General features: G+C 37.1%; 2 protein-coding genes across 22 annotated transcripts in view; both read left to right on the top strand.

Annotated features, from left to right (window-relative positions):
* LOC103154514 (histone-lysine N-methyltransferase EHMT1) overlaps nt 1–6,595 on the top strand; it is a 30,821-nt gene extending 24,226 nt beyond the window's left edge. For 4 of the 6 annotated variants that reach the window (XM_016662803.1, XM_016662801.1, XM_016662800.1 and 1 more), the window contains exons 17-25: nt 536–873; nt 1,770–1,940; nt 2,024–2,168; nt 2,255–2,332; nt 3,251–3,366; nt 3,469–3,555; nt 4,767–4,845; nt 5,001–5,176; nt 6,271–6,595. In XM_016662803.1, coding sequence (XP_016518289.1) covers nt 536–873; nt 1,770–1,940; nt 2,024–2,168; nt 2,255–2,332; nt 3,251–3,366; nt 3,469–3,555; nt 4,767–4,845; nt 5,001–5,176; nt 6,271–6,436 — 1,356 coding nt within the window. In that variant the 3' untranslated portion in view covers nt 6,437–6,595. The remainder of the gene's footprint in view (nt 1–535; nt 874–1,769; nt 1,941–2,023; nt 2,169–2,254; nt 2,333–3,250; nt 3,367–3,468; nt 3,556–4,766; nt 4,846–5,000; nt 5,177–6,270) is intronic. The other 2 variants (XM_016662804.1, XM_007575828.2) reach the window with 1 other exon arrangement.
* Nucleotides 6,596–12,889: 6,294 nt separating this feature from the next.
* The window catches only part of LOC103154531 (voltage-dependent N-type calcium channel subunit alpha-1B), a 122,011-nt gene continuing 115,970 nt past the window's right edge, over nt 12,890–18,930 (top strand). For 14 of the 16 annotated variants that reach the window (XM_016662796.1, XM_016662795.1, XM_016662797.1 and 11 more), the window contains exons 1-3: nt 12,891–13,733; nt 15,247–15,352; nt 18,333–18,472. In XM_016662796.1, coding sequence (XP_016518282.1) covers nt 13,456–13,733; nt 15,247–15,352; nt 18,333–18,472 — 524 coding nt within the window. In that variant the 5' untranslated portion in view covers nt 12,891–13,455. Of the gene's footprint in view, nt 13,734–15,246; nt 15,353–18,332; nt 18,473–18,930 lie in introns of all 16 variants that reach the window. The other 2 variants (XM_016662792.1, XM_016662786.1) reach the window with 1 other exon arrangement.

Raw genomic sequence — 18,930 nt, 5'->3', positions numbered from 1 at the left:
TTCGTTCATCCATTCATTGGCTTTTCTAACCATCTTTTTGTCCATCCATCTGTTCGTTCATCCATTCACCCATCAATTTTTTTCCTATTATCTTTCTGTCGTCCATCCAGCCCTTTCAGTCGTTTATCTTTGTCTTTCTAGTATTCAGATCGTTTTTAATCCTTCTCCCTTCTTTCCTTCCAGTCTGTTGTTTTCCAGGTTTCCTCTTTTATAGCCGCTCGGCTGCAGAAACTCAATCCATAAATCCATACTGATGTTTCTAATTGCTTTAAAAATAATCAGAGAAACAAATAATCTTGAAAACTGGATTCTGGATTAGCAGGAATATTAAAACACGTTTTTGTTTGCAGATTTTAGTAAAATCTTCCAGCTCTCTTCCTTCAACTGAACCATTTTTTGTTGGAAATTTCAAAGTTCCTAATCGAGTATTTTCACTGCATGAAGGATTAATTCTCTGACTGATGGCTAGAGATGAAGAAATCAGGCTTTCCTTCCAGAAACGGATCTAATCTGGGGTTACTTCCTGTTCCTGCAGGATGACGGCGGTTGGACAGCCATGATCTGGGCCACAGAGTACAAACATGTGGACCAGGTGAAGCTGCTTCTGTCCAAAGGCGCCGACATCAGCATCAGGGATAAGGTCGGTCCGGGCCGGTTCTGGTTTTACTTTGTGTTCACACGGAAACTACACAAACATTTTCTTTGCTCTTTTTTCCAGGAGAAAAACATCTGCCTTCACTGGGCGGCGTTTTCCGGCAGTGTGGAAATCTCCGAGGTTCTCCTGAACGCCCAGTGTGACCTCCAAGCCGTCAACGTCCACGGAGACTCTCCTCTGCACATCGCCGCGCGGGAAAACCGCCTGGACTGCGTCAAGTAAGCGACGACACAAAATAATGCTGCAGATAACGATTTAGTGGATTTGAACTGGGTGAAGTTGGGTTTTCCCAAAACTGGGCGTTTTATCAGAAACGTTTTTACAAACAAAGGTTTTTCTTTATCTTAAATGGAGAATGTATATATTTTTGTATATTTTTGGCTGAAATATTGCTCTGAATGTGTTTTTTTTCCGCCAAATGGACTTTTTTCGAGTCTGTACACTCACATTAATGATTAATTGATTATTGAATTAGTTGACGATTATTTCAATCATCGATTAATCATCGATTAATCGTTTAAACTCTAATCTCAAATCACTGATTTCTCCTCTGGACAGGGTTTGAATCACAAGGTTGTGGAAATTTTAGGAAAAGCAGTTCTAATAGTTAATAAATCAATGAGGGATGTCACTTGAGGAGATTTGGCTAAAACATATTTTCAGGAAAAGCTGTTTTTATTTTAATTGCAAAATATATTTATTTTTTGTAAATATATTTAAGGTTTGACTTAATTACTGTTGTGAATATGTTTTTTTTTTCACCAAACTACCTTTTTTGAGTCTGTTTACTCCAGTTACTGATTAATTAATTACTAAATTAGTAAAGCATTATTTCAATAATTGATTAATCATGATTAATCGTTGCAGCCCTGCTGACTTTCATGTTTTTAGCTGCAAATCATTTTTCATATTCCACAGAAACTCAACTGTCTCAAAACGAAGATAACATGTGGAGTTCCTTTTTGTTTAAAACCAAAACCAATTATGTTTACTGATGATTAATCATGATTAATCCAATTAATCGTTTCAAACCGAAAGCAAAAATCCATCTCTGTAGTTTTAAAAGCAGCTGCAGAGCAGGGCGGTTGTGTGAAATCGGTGTTTGTCTCCTCAGACTGTTCTTGTCTCGAGGAGCTAATGTGTTTCTGAAGAACCGCGAGGGAGAGACTCCTCCGGACTGCTGCAGCCACAACTCCAAGGCCTGGGGCGCCTTGCATGCCCACAAGAGGGAGAGGGACGCCAAAAACGGCCGGCTCAGGCGGACCGAAGAGAAACTGCTTCACAGGTTGGGTTATGATGCTGTTCGCTCACCAGTAAGACAGAAAAATCAGCTTTCAGAGAGGAAACATGGTGTGTTTGTGTCCGCAGTGACATATCTTTAGGCCAGGAGCAAGTTTCCATTCCCTGTGTGAACTCTGTGGACAGCGAGCCGATCCCAGACGACTACAAATACATCACAGAAAACTGCGTCACGTCCCCCATGAACATCGACCGGAACATCACACACCTGCAGGTGGTTTACGGTCTTCTGGTGTTTCAGAGTAAATAAAGAGTTCAGCAGAGTTACTAACTGATGTTTGTGTCTGTTTCTCCTCGCAGTACTGTGTTTGTAAAGAAGACTGTTCTACTAGTATTTGCATGTGTGGACAGCTGAGTCTGCGCCGCTGGTACGACAAGGTGAGGACAAGCATGTTCTGGAAAAACTCTCGTTTCTGTCAGGTTTCCTTCAAGCAGCAAGAATCCCTTAAAGTGGTTCTGATCGGGACAGCCAGGCGTTTTAAACTTTCTGTTTGGACTTTGGCTGCTTGCCGTCTCTGGACTGGTTCATCCCAGAGGTTCTTCTGGACCAGACCAGTAAAGTTCTTCACTCAGCCGAGTGTTTAGGGACTTTGTGTCTCAGTATGTCACTGACAGATGTGGTGTCTTTATAAAAGCACAGTTTGCTTTCTTGATGAAGACTAGAGTTAGCCTATTGAATGCTAACCTCAGAGTATCTGTGCTAACAAACGGACAGCAGAGCACAGAAAGTAGACGATCCAGTGGGTGACACGGCTAGACATGCTAGCTGTTAGCTTTATCCAGTGAGGATTCATCCCTATCCAAGGCTAATGCTAACAATGTAATGCTAATGCCCATGTATTTGTGCTGATGGACAGAAGATGCAGTGGCAATCCAGTGCATGACCTGACTCGGCATGCTAACTGTTAGCCTACCCAAGGCTGATGTTGGCTAGTCAATGCTAACACCAGCCTAACTATGCTAATGGGCAGAAGATGCAGTAATCAATCCAGTGGGCCACAAGCCTAGACTTGCTTGTTGTTAACCTATTCAGGGCTAATGCTAGCCTAGCCAATGATAACCCTAGTCTAGCCTAGCCAGTGCTAATGCTAATAGCCTATATGTGTTAATTCCTCTCATTGATGCCCTTAGTAATCTTCAGAAAACCTGAAAAACTTCTGATTTAGACCATCTTAGCAGACACAAACAGGTTGCTTGGCAGAAAAACGTTAAATTAGTTGAGTTTTCAAAGTTTTTTTTACAGTGATGCACATCACCAGCTTCATTTCTTCCTCTCCTGTGTCTCTGGGTGAGCAGAGCGGCTGCCTGCTGCCTGAGTTTTGCCGTGAGGAGCCGCCGCTGATCTTTGAGTGCAACCACGCGTGTTCCTGCTGGAGGACCTGCAAGAACCGCGTCGTACAAAATGGGCTCAGGTAACGCCAGAGTCCCAACGTGCTCGGATAAAATCCTCGTAAAGTTGTTTTGATTTTCAGGAAGAGAGGAACTGTTGTGATTAAATGTTTTTAACTCTGTAGGGTCAGACTCCAGGTTTTCAGAACCGGTAATAAAGGCTGGGGAGTCCGAACTCTGCAGGATATTCCACAGGGGAGCTTTGTGTGCGAGTGAGTTTGATGCAACATAAAAATGTTGGATGTGGTAAAAACTTACAGCTGCACTGACACAAGCAGGCCACTAGGTGGAGATGAAGTTACATCTCACTGGAATCAGATCCCAACTGTGTGATTTTGTTTCACCATGAATTAATAATTTAAAGAAACTGGGAACACTGGGAGCTTCTTGAGTCTTAAAAACACCAGCTTCACTTTCCAAATTAGAGCTGACTATTAGTCTAGTACTTGACTAATTGAGCAGTTATGGTGACGATTAATTGATCAATCGGGTAAAAGAAACGACATTCTGCAGATTTTTCATTTAACTATTGAAGCATTTTTGGGCAAAATTAGAAAAGCATAAAGGACACAAATAAACTAATAATTCATTTCATTAAAGCTGCACTTTACTACCTGATTTTGGGATTTTTTCCAGCCTCATGAATATCAAAGTCAGTAATTTATCTTGTTTTATGTGTTATAATTGTAAAAATTACTTCTATTGCTAAATGACGTATTAATTTATCCATAAATGTCTTCAGGATCAGAAGTTAGCACACATGTCCTCAGTATTTGGTAACATTGCTTTTGATGTAGGGCTGAAACGATTAGTAAATCAATAATTTTGACAATTAATTGATTAATCGTTTAAAAAATTACCTATTCTACATATTTTTCATTTAACCTCTTAAGCCTTTTTATACAACATTAGAAATGCATTAAAACTGTATGTAAATAAATAATTCAACTCCTTTTTGTTTAATAAAATAAACCTTTTTGTTGCCTAAAATGCAAAACTTTCTGGATGTGGACCAGGTGAAGCTAAAACGATACAACTCAACGAGTTTTGGCTAAAAAATATTTACAAACAAATGTGTTTTTATCCTAAATGCAAATTATGTATATTTTTGTACAGTTTTGGCTTAACTACTGTTTTGAATATATATTTTTAGTTTTTATACTCCAAGTAACAATTAATATATTAGTAAATTAGTTGACAATTATTTTAATAATCGATTAATCATTTAATCAGTATTTCAAATATATGGATTATGAGCGATTTTGTTGAAGATAAAACACAATGAGTTAATGTGGTTAAATAACGACCCTGAACTTCTTTAGTTTTTGTTTCCTTCCTTCCTAAATAATAATAATAATAATATTTGATGATGTTATTTTTCTTTATTTAACTGCAGAACGTTTCTTCCTCTGATTTCCAACAGGTACGTTGGTGAGATCATCTCTGAAGGTGAAGCCGATACGAGACAGAACGATGCTTACCTGTTCAGCCTGGATGATAAGGTGAATCTAACAAGAAAATCCATTTTAAATTCATGATTATTCTCCATTTATCACATTAAATCCAGTTAAATTCCATTAAACCTGAGTGAAACGTGCCTCTGAAAGCCGCTGTGTGTTTCTCCTCCTTCAAAGCCTTTCTGTGTTTTTATTTCCAGCCTGAAGATCAGTACTGCATCGATGCCCGTTTCTATGGCAACATCAGCCGCTTCCTGAACCACATGTGTGAGCCCAACCTGTTCGCCTGTCGGGTTTTCACCACACACCAGGACCTGCGGTTCCCACACATCGCCTTCTTCGCCAGCGAGAACGTCAAGGCCGGGGAAGAGCTCGGGTAAATCTGCTGCCTGGAGAATAAAACTACTTCCTGTCAGAATTTAACTTTTAATCCATAAAACCGTCGGTTCTGATGACGAAGCAGCCGAGTCGCTTTAGTGGAGCTTCAAGACACAAACCAGGGTCATTTCTGTTGAAACGGCCAGAAAATTAAAAGTGACATAATTAAAATGAATAAATGCAAAAATGGAGGAAAATTAATAAGTAAAAAATGAATTAATAATTTGAAAATCATGAATTAAATAAATAAAATAAAAGTAAACAGATTTTTAAAAGTTCAGCAATAATTAAAAATAAATGAATTAAATAATTAAAACACAATAAAATAAAAATAAATTAAAAAGTTAAACAATAATTCTTTAAAAATAAATTAATTCTGCAGCATTTTTTTTCCAAAGTCACAATTTTGTTTGCAATATTTTATTTTGCAAAATTAACCAACTAATTGGTTAATTTTGAATAAATTTTTAAGCAATGCTAATTCAAGATGAATAAATTTTGGAGCGTTTTATTGTGAAGCTGCTGCATTTTTTGGCAGATTTTTGTCTGCAGTCGCAGCATTTTGTCTGTCGTGGGATAAATTAAGGCGCCTCATAAATACATTTTAAATACACCTGGCAAATATCTATTTTATTTACTTATTTTCTGCAGCATTTCTTGTTCGTGTTGTTTTATCAGTAATTGCATCATTATTTTCTGCTGCTGTAACATTTCGGATAAATTCAAGCAAATAAATCAGTTTTAAATACTCTTGGCATGCATTTATTTTATTTATTTTCTGCTGAATTTTTTTTCAGCTGCTGTGACATTTTTTGTTTGCAGATTTTTGTCTGTTTGCAGCATTTCTTTTTTTTTTACAGTTGCAGCATTTTTTTGTTTGCACTGTTTTGTCTGCAGTATTTTTTGTTAGTTTTTAGCTTCTTCTCTTTTTTTGTCACGGTTGCATTCGTTTACATGTTATTTTGGAGTTTGCGTCCTTCCTGTGTTCGCTCCCCTGTCGTCCGCCATCTTGTCGTCCTGCTTCCTGCCGCCTGGCGGGTCCCGCTCTGCTCCGTTTCTCCTGATCTGTTTTCTTCTTCTGCTGTTTTCCAGGTTTAACTACGGCGACCACTTCTGGGAAGTCAAGGCCAAGCTGTTCAGCTGCGAATGCGGCTCCTCCAAGTGCAAGTACTCGTCGGTCGCCATGGCGACGACGCCCGAGGACCAGCAGCAGCCCAGCGCGCTGCCCGACACCAGCTCTTCCAGCGGCGCCTCCTAGAGGCCGCGCCGGGCCTCTGAGCGAATCGTACTGTATCTCCGCCGTTGCCAGGGACTGTTCTTCTACAAACTGAAAAACTTTGAGCTCCAGATGCACAAACCGAACCCTGGACCCGATTCTCGACTTCATCATGTGTCATGTGGAAACGAAGAGGGACAACAAAACACTCTGTCCTGCAGCAGAACGTTTGCTGGAAGGAAAAACTGTACTTTTGTTTGTTTTTTTGTTTTAATATTCTGAATTATTGTGACTGAGAAATCTGGGAACTATTTCTGTTTTTTCCTTTTTTTTAAGGTGTGACAACCATGAACTACGACGGAGTATTAAGGCCACAAAAAGAAAATAAATAAATGTATAAAATTACAAAAAGTCTTAAAAGAATTAGATCATAATATTACAAGAATAAAGTAAAAACAATACAAGGAAAAAACTTAGTTTTACAAGAATAAAGTTTAAATATTTTGACTTTACTCTTGTAATACCACATTTTATTCTTGTATTATTTTGACTTTTTTTCATAGTTTTACATTTTTCTTGTAAACCTACAACTTTAATCCTGTAAAATTATGATTTTAATCTCATGACTTTATTCCCAAGAACAAATCTGACTTTATTCTTGTAATATTACGACTTTATTCGTAATTTTATCGTATGCCTGATTTCATTCTCTCAACGTTTTGACTTTATTCTGATAAAACTCTGACTTTCTTCTGTAGTTTTTTTTTCTTGTCGCCTTCGTTCTCCACCGTGTCGAATCATTCCAGCGACACTCAGACGATTATTGATTCCCGTTTCTTCGTTCTCGCCTCGTTGAAAAGCTGAAAACTCGAAGCTTCTCCATGAGCTCAGATTAGTTTCCAAACATAAATTTTACTTTTTTTTATTTTTAAACTAATATTTTCCGGAGCGGCTGAGGAATATATTTAGTCATTTTAAAAGAAGACAGAGCAGAACCCACAGGAAACTGGTGCTGACAGGTTTTTATGTTCGTTCTCATTTTTATTATCCAAGTGAACATAGTTTGTAAAATAAGAGAATGTTTTTACTTTTTTTTAACGTTTAATTTTATCCCGTTTTCTAATCATAGTCAGATTTTAATTTCCGGTCATGATTTTTTTATTTTTATTTTTTTCTTCACAGAAGTCTTTTGTGCAAAGTTGAATAAATTGGGAAAATGTCGGATAAATTGCACTTCCATTAACTTGTTACATATTTCTGGACTGTGAACCATCCGTCTGATTGGTTGTATCTTTTTCAATAAATTTATTATCAATGATTGATTGATTCTTCACTCCATGGAAACAAAACAACAAAAATAGTCTCCATGTTGGTTAAAACGATTTATGGACTTTTATTTTGAAGCTTTAGTTTGCAGGAAGTCGAGGATGATTCCATGCAGCCTGGAAAAGTTTGGAATCGTATTCCAGGATCTGCCAGGTCCTTCTTTCTCGTCTTTTATTGCTTTTTCTCATCCCTCCTTCTCCACCGATGTAAACATATTTCCTTCTTTCTTTCCATCATTTTTGCCTTCCTTCCTCATTTCCTTTCTTCCTTCCTTATTTCTTTTTCTTGTTTTTCTTTGTTCTTTCCATCATCACTTCTTCTCTTCCTTTTTTAATAGGTTTCTTTCAGTTTCTCCCTCTTTCCTTCCTTCTATTCCTTGTTTTCTACATTCCTTATTTTGTTTTTATTCCTTATTCCTTTCCTTCCTTGTTTCCTTTTTCCTTTTGTCCCTTCTGTTTTTTCTTTCTTTCTTCTTTCCATCATTTTTGTCTTCCTTCTTTTCTTTCATTTAATCCTTTCTTCCTTGTTTCTTTCCTTCTTGTTTTTCTTCATTTCTTTAATTCCTTCTCTTGTCTCCTTAATTTTTCTTCTTTTTATTTCTCAGTTGTTCCTTCTTTCTTTTCTTCTGTTATTTCTTTTTCCTCCTTCCTTTCTAGTTTCCTTTCCCCTTTTGCTTCTTATTTTTCTTCTTTCTCTTTTCCTTTTTCTTGTTCCTTCTCTTGTTTCATTCCTTCATTCCTTACTTTTTTCTTCCTTCTTTCTTTATTTCCATCAATCATTCTTTCCTTCATTCTTTTATTTCTTTCTATTTTCTTGTCTTCCTTCCTTGTTTGTTTCCTTTTCTTTCCTTTTTTGTAAGCTGTTCTTTTCTGTCCTCCCATATTCACTCTAAAACGTGTTTTTGGGCTGCAGTTCATCTTATGGACTTATTTACATTAATTTCACTTAATTCTTTTGCTTTTGCTATGACAACTTTCTTTTTTGTGTTCATTTAACTCAAAACTTACAAATCTTTAACCTAAAGGAACTTTTCACTTTGACTTAAAACAATTCAGTTCAATGCCAGTTTCGTTTCCTATCTCTGACCGACTCAGTTTATGATCATCCAACTCAATTCACTAAATTCTTCCAACATAATTTACCATTTTTTGAAGTAAACTAAATGATTTGAGTAAGACTGACTTAAAACTGTTATCTTAAACATACTTAATAAATTTGTAAAAAAAAAAAAAAATTAACAAATTGAGTTGGATGATTATAATATATTGAATTGGTTAAACTTAATAAATTAAGTTGGATAAATTTAATTGAATTGCTTGTTGCGAATAGAAGCAATTAAATTAAATTGGTTCAACTATTTTCCTTTTAGACTGTATGTTTTCCTCTCTTTCCTTACCTCCCTCCTCCTCGCTCAGCTGACCTGCTGTATCTCTGGAGGAGCTGCAGAGTTTCCAGCTCAGGTGGAATAATCTGTTGATTATCATGAACTCAAATTATTTTGTCTTTATGGAAAAACTTTTTAAAAAATCAACAAAAAAATTCCTGGCTGCAGTTTTGCGTTGATGAAAATTAAAACCTTAGAAAACTACATTGTCATGGTGAAACATGGTGGTGGCAGCATCATGCTGAGGAGAGCAGCTTCACCCTCCTCATAAATTGAGAATCAGTGACAGGCATGAAAAGTTACGACCAGCTGTTAAAACAGAAAATTAGAACAAGAAATAATTATTGTGGTCTCCTTTATTGTGGCGCCCTCTCTCCGCAGCGCCCCCATCCGAGCGAACCATTTAACTGCAGAGCAGAATATATAAACGTTTGTTGTTTTTTCATCCATTTAAGTTCCAGTTTGATAAAATATCTGTTGTCTGGGACAGCCAGGAGGAGGAAGCTGCAGGAAGCGGCAATCTGCGGGGCTTTTCAGTTTAAACGACGCGCTGATTGCTCCCTTCCGGACCGAACACGACCCGAACCAGAGGAAAGTTTCCCAAAGCAGAAAAGATGGCGAGTCCGATAATCAGCGCCTCGACAGGAAGCCGGCTTTCCGCATTCCGGGGCGGGGAAAAACGGAAAGTTTCTGCGCTTTGCATTAAGAAAACCCGCATAAACCACCTGAGACTCCCCGCTGGGCCGCAGAGATGCGGAGGTCGGTTCCCCACACGTCCAGATGGGCCGAGCGGCGATCCACGCTGGTTTACGGTACGTCCGCGGCAGATTCCTGCCAAAAATTTACCAACTCAGAAGGAAATTTTCTTATTTTGTAGAAATGGCAACACAGAAACAAAAGCTCTGCCATCTTGATTTTTCTTCTTTAAGTTGTTAATTTGGGGAAAACTCTTAAATATGTCACTTTATTACAGCAAAAATCAACATCAATGACTTTATTCAAGTGCTGGAAATCCTTTAAAGTCCTGGACTTTCTGTTTGTGCTTTCAAGGTTTGGGAAGTTCTTGAAAATTCTCAATATTCAAACTGCAAGGTTTTGTAATAAAGTTCAATCTAACATCTGATTAAAAACTAAATTTGGAAAACATTATTTAGAAATAAGGAGATAAACAGACAAAAAGAAAATTCTCACTCTGAAGTTTAATCAAACTTAATTTTTCTCTCTGTGTTTTGGTCAGAATTACCAAAATTATTTCTATTTGCCCGGTTCCACTCTAAGAAAATATCAAAAAACGTTTTATTATTTTTATTTTGGAATATTTATTATTCCTAATGACTTATTGATCTATTGTATTGAAATATGGTTTTTATTTTATACATCAAAGTTATTGAGATTGGGAGATTTTGTAAGAAAGACGTTTCAAAACATAACATTTTGTTACAGTTTAGTTACTTTATTCCTTCAAAAGGAATAAGGTAGTTGAAAAAAAAAACCGTTATTAATAATATTAATAAATTATATCTTACAACAATAAATTGAAACTGTGTTCTTTGTACATTTGTGTTGATTTTATGTCCAAAGTTTGGAAACTTACCTTGAAAATCAATTGTTGAAATAATTGTTAACTAATTTAGCAATCGATTAATTATTATACAGACTCAAAAAAGGCAGTTTGATGGAAAAAAAACAAGATATTCAGAGCAGTAATTAAGCCATAACTGTTTAAAAAATATGAATACTTTGCATTTAAGATATAAAAAAAGATACCTTGTAAAATTAATTCAATTATTTGTTTATTTGCATCTTTTAATGTGTTTATAATATTGTATAAAAAAGTTTTAAGTGGTTAAATGAAAAAAAATTGTAGAATGTGATAATTATTTTTAAATTAATTGATTAATTGACAGAATTATAAGCAATAAAATGTTCATCTTACTTTGAAATACAGTTGAATTAATTGTTTTCGTATTTTAATGTATTTATAATATTGCATAAAAGTGACTATATGTGATTTTATAGCTTCATTTATGTGGTTAAATGAAAATCTGTAGAATCTGTGCCATTTTTATCCGATTAATCGATTAATCGACAGAATAATTGATGGATTTATCCATTATTAAAATAATTGTGAGTTGCAGCGCTTCATAATTTTTTGACACTAATGGCTTGCCATAAAAATGTCTTCTTAAAATGTTAAATTTCTTCCCGCAGCGGTCCGCGCAGCCACGTTCGGGTCGTGGCGGATGCTGACGCTGGGGGCGGAGTACGAGGACAGCTGGGTCCAGTCCCCTGACAGGAGGACTCCCAAACGGGTCGCAGTGAACCCGACCCCCGCTGAGGAGCCAGACACTTTCACTGCGGAGCCTCTAGAGGTGTCATGGAGAGCCGTCCATGAAGAACCCGTCCGGGAATGCGACACAACTTTAACCTTGGATGGAGTGAGCGGCGGGGCAGCAGGGGACGGTGTCCGCCGGGCGGTGTGGAGGCACGACACCCTGAACAACTCCCCGCTCACACAAAGGTGTGACAATCACATCCAAAACCTTTAAAATAATATGAAGTGGGATTATTAAAGCTTTCCTTACCAACCGGAACATTTAGAGACAGATTCATTGATTATTCTAACAATTATTCTAACAATTATTCTAACGATTAATCGATTAATCAGTTGAGGGGGAAAAGGTACATTCTACAGACTTTTCATAAAACTACATATCACTTTTTTCATACAATATTAAAAATGCATTAAAAGATGCAAATAAATTAATTATTAAATTCCCTTTCTAAGTAAGAAAAACATTTTATTTCCTGAATAGAAATCTGACAGCATTCCTATTATGAACTTTGAACCAAGTGAAGATAAGACGACACAACGTCAGGAGTTTTGGCTAAAGCATATTTACATTCAAAGGTGATTTTTAAAAATATCTTAAATGCAAAATGTTTATATTTTTTGTATAGTTTTGGCTTAATTACTGCTCTGAATATGTTGTTGTTGTTGTTTTTATCCCAAATGGCCTTATTTTTGGAGTCTGTATGATCTAGTTAACGACTAATCAATTATAAAATTAGTTGACAATTATTTAAATAATTGATTAATCATGACTAATCCGATTAATCGTTTCAGCCCTAGTAAAACGAGCTTGTCCAAGAGATTGATGCAGCTTTTGCGTTGCAGTACTGCAAACTAACCACCAGATGTCACCCTAATCATCAGCAGAACTCCAGATATTCGTTATTTATTCATAGAAAAGTGGTGGAATATATTATTTATCTCCAGCTAAGGAGGAATCACTTCGTATTTCTGGTGTTTACTTTGCTTTTTTAGGTTTGTACTGTGAGTAGAACAAATTCATCACACATCTTCATTATTGTAATAGGAAAAAAATAAACAATTTTGTTTCTTTTAGCATTAATTAAAATCACTTCATATTAAATGATAAAATCATTGCAATTTATTTTGAACCGAATTGTAAGATTTTTTTGTTTATTCAAAGCTACTTTGACTGAATTAAAGCAGTGAAGTGATTAAAACTAAAAGTGAAAAGGTTTTGGTTTTGTAGATTTTTTTATGAAGAATAAAAGTTTAAGGTTTAAAACTAATGATGGGATATTTTCTTTGTTTAAACATCAAAATTCTTTCCTGATTATTTTTCATCCATCACGAGAATAAAGTCGAAATTATTCTAGAATAAAGTTGAAATAATTCGAGAATAAAGTCAGTATTTCGACACTCCAGTCGTTTTATTTTCTCTTTATTTTGTTCAGATATTATCCTCTCAATTTTCTGAATTTCTTCCCGTATTTTTATTAATTTTTACTTCCTTAGTTTAACTCTAATCCTCCATCGTGTTTGTTTTCCTCCAAACTTCATTATGTTTCAGCGTGTGCGCGCTCCCGCTTGGCCACATGCGCGCGTCCTGACGCTCCTCGGAGGAGTCGCGTTTCCATCCAGAGCGAATCAAGCAGGAACCGCCGGACCTCCGCTGCTGCTGCCGCTGCTGGGATTTTTATTCCTTTTCCCGTTTCCTCCTCACCTTTCTGGGAGCAGGACGGAGTTTCCCGTTTGGCGCCGATGCTGGACGCTTCAACTGGTGTTCCGGAGGCGATGCTGCCTGGATTCTGGGCTGAGGCGGGCTCAGCGGGTTTTCCTCCACAGCCTCAATGAAAGTTGGATTTTTTTCCCCCCCGCAGGTTTCCCAGAGGATGAGTAAATGGAAAGGATCGGGATCAGGTGGTTCGCAGTGAAGCCGCCCATTTTTCCCGTTTCTGTCTCCGGTTTTTGGATGAAGCGTCTCCCCTTCACTCCCACTGACACCAGCTCGGATTTCCCCTCTTGTGCGTTTCCAGAATGGCTCGCTTCGCAGACGATCTACCCACCCGCTATGGAGGGAGCGCGGGCGGCGGAGGGAGAGGCGCCCCGGGCGCCGGGAGAGGGGGCGCCCGGGGCGGCGGCGGCGGTGGCGGGCAGAGGATGTACAAGCAGTCCATGGCCCAGAGAGCCCGAACCATGGCCATTTACAACCCGAACCCCGTCAAACAGAACTGCCTCACGGTCAACCGCTCCCTGTTCATCTTCCGTGAGGACAACCTCATCAGGAAGTATGCAAAGCGAATAACAGAGTGGCCATATCCTTCACATCCAGCCTGCACTCTCTGCTTACTTATTTATGTGAGTTTTACCAAGACAGGTTTGGGTCAAGGCAGATAGAAAAAAAGGAGCAAAAAACTCAGAAATTCTGAGATTAATCTCAGAAATTTTTTAGAAAAAGAGAAATTTCTGAGTTTGGAAACTCAAAAATTCTGAGAAAAAAGCTAAAAACATTCTCAGATTAAGTTCAATCATTTTCTCTATAAAAAAAAAATACTCGTAAATATCCAAGTTTGAGAACTCAAATTTCTTTGATAAAAAAAGTCAGAAATTCTGAGATTAATCTCAGAAATTTCCAAGTTTGAAGAGTAAAATGATTAAAAGAAAAAAACCCTGAAAGTTAAACATCTCTGAGAAAACAACGCTGAAATTCTGAGATTTGTCTCAGAATTTTCTAGAAAAAAACCTGAAATTTCCACGTTTTTCTAGAAAATTTCTGAGCTTCATCTCAGAATTTCAGATTTTTTTTTCTCAGAAATGTATTCCTCTTTTGTCTTCTCTCTGTATAATGACCCTACTGGGCCACCGTAGCTTGGAGTTTGCGCTCCAGCTTCGTGTTTTTGTTCGCCTCCTGCGGCTGCACCTGTCGCGCCTTATCTCTGTTTAACTGACACAACAACGTTTTTGCCGAGCCGCTGAAAAGACTTCATTGTGTTTTCCTGATAGGTTCCTTTTTTCAAAATGTCACCTGGGAGATTTCCTCCACACTAATCAGATATTCCTCCTGATTACGCAGAGACGAGTAAAAGCTGCGAACAGCGTCTATCTGATCCGCGCTTATCTGAAGACATGATGGCAAGAAGCTGCATGTCCGTGACTTCAGCACCGCCTTGTTGTTTTAGCTGGAGTCGCTCTCCGTGGTGCTGAACTCGCCCACGCTGCTCTTCAGTACAGTAAAAAAAAAAATATATATATATATAAAAACACCTCCTCATGTTGCTCTTTCAGCTGTAAAATAAAAGTTTAAACCAGTTAAAAAACGCAAATAAAATCAATTTAATAAATATAAATATGTCAGATTGATATATTTCAAGTATTTATTTATTATATTTTCTTTGCAGTTATGGGGGTCGTTGCTTAAAAAGTTGATTTTTGAAAGAGCTGTATCAAGAGTAAAAAAAATTTAGTGGAAGAAAAAACTGGAGAATAGTCCAACAGATACTCAATAACTCTCTTTTCAAGAAGGATAAGCCAGAAAAAGTCGCTGCTTTAAAAGCTGGTGATTGAAAGTGAACAACACCATTAACAAGAAGGGTAATTCATAAAAAGAGCCACTGCTTAATATAGTAATAGTTCTACTGCGTGGACAGAAAGCTACACAGTTTTGGTTTGATGTTTAGCTTATTCTAGCATAATGCTAACAGCTTTTTTGCTTCCTTACTTTGTTTCCAAAGTTATCTTGTTTTCTGTTTTTCCTCAACAAATGTAACCATTGTGATATGATGCTAGTTTGTACTGTGAGATGCTCTGAGTAACCCTTAACCCTCACACTCCGTTTGAATACATGATCCTGGCAACGATTATCGCCAACTGCATCGTCTTGGCACTGGAGCAACATCTACCTGCTAGCGACAAGACGCCGATGTCAGAACGCCTGGTGAGTACAATGAAAACCCAAACTCAAATTTTCCTGTTATTTACTGAATGTCTTGCAGTTTTCTAAAAAAAAAAAGAAAAAAAAGAAAAAAACAGCTTATGTGAGTATTTCAGTAGTTAAAACAACCCAAAACACTGTAATATCGATGAACACATAGAGTGGAAACAGTGTTACCAAGACCACAGATGCTAATATCCACCATCCTCCTTATTTTCAGTCTTGGAAATGCAGCCAATCAGGGTCAATGGAAATGAATGCTGCTCCTGGATTGGCTATTAGAGGAAGAGTTCCTAACAGCATAGCTAATTTTTTATTTACCGCTGCTAATCTGGAAAACGCCTAGCTTTCCCTTAATCCCTAATTACAGTTTACAGATAAATCTAAAACACTCATTTACTTGGGTGTTTTGTAAACCTCCAGTTGAAAAAAACTTTGACATCTGTGTTGAAGTTTTGGTAATCAACTTTTAAGACTTGTCGTTAGCAGTTTATGTTCATGCTCTTATTTTGAAGTTGATGAAGACGCGACAGTTCTATTTCCTCTCGTTCCCCCATAACTTTATTTCGAACAAGAAACACACAATAATAAAATAAAACAAGGACAGTAGAGAACAAGATATAAACAAAATTACGAAATTGAGGTAATAAATATAAACAATGTTGTCGAAATTAAGCTAGTGTTTGAAAGTTGCAGTCTTTCGGGAAATGAATTGGAGCTAGCGCGGTAGCATTAGCTTCTGGGAAATACAGTTGGCGTAACGGCTACAGTTAGCTAAGCTAATGTTTATGATTAGTGCTTTACGGTTAGCGCAGCTAACTTTTTAGCAAACAGTTATCACTTTGGTAAATGCCAGTGAATATTGTGTCCAGTAGTATTTTCAGCTTCCCAAGCTGCGTCTCTTAGCTTAAACGTCTGTGAAAGTAGCATGCTAGCTTTTGAGTAGCTCCTCTAAAAGTAACCTGAAAGATAAAGGTAAGTTATATTTGGTTACATGAGCACATTACTTTTATTCAGCTTCTACATCTGTCACATCTTTGCAGATCCAGTTTCTCTTGCTGCTCTTTGCATCATCTTAAATGTAAATTTAAGCCACAGAGCGAAAGACGCGCAGCGTCATCCATCCAGCTGCACGGTCCAACACTTTCCTCCCTCCTGTTGTTGAGGATTGTTGCAGCTTCAGGGGGTTGCATCGCTTCACGCTTTACAAAAGTGAGCAACATGTTGCCTGATACGGAGGCTGCGTTTTGACTTGGCTCAGAGGAGATTACGGCTGCAAAAAGCGGTGTTGAGCTCATGAAAAAAGTGATTAGCGAGGTTACACAAAGAGGAAAAACAAGTATCCTCTCTTTGCCTCCTCCACCTCGAGGATGTAACATGACAAGATGGCTTTTAATTAGAGCAAGGGATCAGCTATTATAGCTGGAGCTCTGTCAACAGAGCTGCAAGTGGAGGTGGTGAGTGAAGCGCTTCAGATTCATGGCTGGCCTGTCGGTCCTTGGAGGATTCCTCAGCTGTTTTCAGAGTCTGTTAGTTTATCTTTAATACACAACTAGTGAGGTTTAAAACATGAGTTCTTTTACATATCAAAAATAATCCAGTTTGACCTGCATTTGTTAAATTTCATCAATCACTTCAGATTTGTTTTCGTTTTTTTTTTAAACATAGGGGAAAAAGTTTGCAAATTTCCGCCAAAAAATTCAGAATTTCAGAAATTAATTTCAGAAAGTTTCTATGAAATAACAAGGAAACTTCTGGTGTCCAAAAGTCAAACATTTTCTTGAAAAAAGTATGAAATGCTGAAATTAAGGTCCGAAATTTTATTGGGAAAATACAATTTCCCAATGAATTTTATTTTAGATTTTTGGAGATTTTGGAGCTCCAAAAGTAAATAATTTGCTAGAAAAAAAGTCTGAAATTTTCTAAGTTTAAAAAGTTGATCATTTTGTAGAAAAAATGTTAAAACTAACCTTTGAAAATTTATGAAAAAAAAGGAAATTTTCTAAAATTTTCAAATTTTAGACTTTTAAAAGTCTAAAATTTGCTAGAAAAACTCTTGAAATTAATCTAAAAAGAATTTCTAGAAAAAAAATTCTGAAAAAAGTAAAAAATGTTGAGATTAAGCTTAAAAAATTCTAGGGATAACGTGAACATTTCTGTGTATGAAAAGTAAAAAAATTCATAGAAAATCTGAAATTTGAGATTAATTTCAAAATGTTTCTAGAAAAAACAAGGACATTTCTGAACTCAAAAATATCCACCACCCCGAAATTTAGAGATTAATTTCAGAAATTTTATAGGAAAAAAAGTTTCAACAGGTGAAAATGTTCAAATTTTGAAACTCAGAAAATTTCCAAAATTCATAAAATTTCACAGCAATTCATGTAAAATCAAGAGATCCCCAAAGTTTTTCACACTGATGCATAATTGTGAGTTCATTACAAAATTTCTGCAAGACAGTCAAAAATGTTGGGTTTAAGTGATGCTCACTCCCACCTGTAGGTGGCGGTATTTCTTACTTCTACTGCCTCAGACTTACTTGAAGTCAAGTCATAGTCTGGGATCGATGTGGCGAGTAGCAAAAAGTCACATTTACTGTCACACATAAGCACAAATATCAAAAATGTCTTACAAATATTTCTAAATCACTGATTTTATTTTTTTAAAAATCACAAAAACAAAACAAAAGACTGGAAGAACTGGATATTATTTCATTTTAAGAAGCACTTATTGAATGCAGAGATAATTATTAGTATTTGACCAATTTGTTGGTGGGTTTTATCAAAGCATCCTGGCAGTACTGGCCCTTTAAGAACATCCACAATCTCAGTTTGGCCCAAAATGAAAATGAATTTGACACTCCATTGAAGTTTGTGGCTATAAAGTGACAAAATGTGAAAAGGTTGAAAGAGTCTGAATACATCTGCTTGTCTTAACGCTCCGCCGAACGCTCTCCAACCTCCTCCTCCCCGTTTTCCTCCAGGACGACACGGAGCCGTACTTTATTGGAATATTCTGTTTCGAGGCGGCCATTAAGATCATCGCCCTGGGCTTCGCGTTTCACAAAGGCTCGTACCTCCGCAACGGCTGGAATGTAATGGACTTCGTGGTCGTCCTCACAGGGTGAGTCCGCCTCTCTGGGCTCGATGCCTTTACAGCGGCTGATTTCAAGCGTGAATGTTGCTCGACAAGTGACCCATTCCTCGATGGTTTCGGGATTACATCACCGTTACGATGGGAAGAAGTGCAAAGATACGCCGAGTAAATGCAGAAAGCGGTTTCAAATGATGATTTCATGAATTAAAAGGGAAAACATAAGATAAGTTAACATAATGAGGTTTTAGTGGAGGAAATGTGGCCTTAAATCAGCCTTTTTAGGGTTATACCACAGCTACTTTGACTAGGCCATTCAAAAATCTTAATTTTTTGTTTATATTTTGAGAAAATCCTTCATATTATTGTTCCACACTGATTGATATCAAGGGATGTGTTTCTCATTCGTTCTTAAATATGCAGTCGTAGCATGATATTTTAGCCTGCTTCAAGTTTCCAGTCAGGTTCTGATTATGTGATTTGGTTCT

The sequence above is a fragment of the Poecilia formosa genome, unplaced genomic scaffold, assembly GCF_000485575.1.
Source record: "Poecilia formosa unplaced genomic scaffold, Poecilia_formosa-5.1.2 Scaffold390, whole genome shotgun sequence".
NCBI classification, from domain to species: domain Eukaryota; kingdom Metazoa; phylum Chordata; class Actinopteri; order Cyprinodontiformes; family Poeciliidae; genus Poecilia; species Poecilia formosa.
Note: the sequence above shows the minus strand (reverse complement) of the source record. Positions and strands in the feature narration are given on the sequence as shown.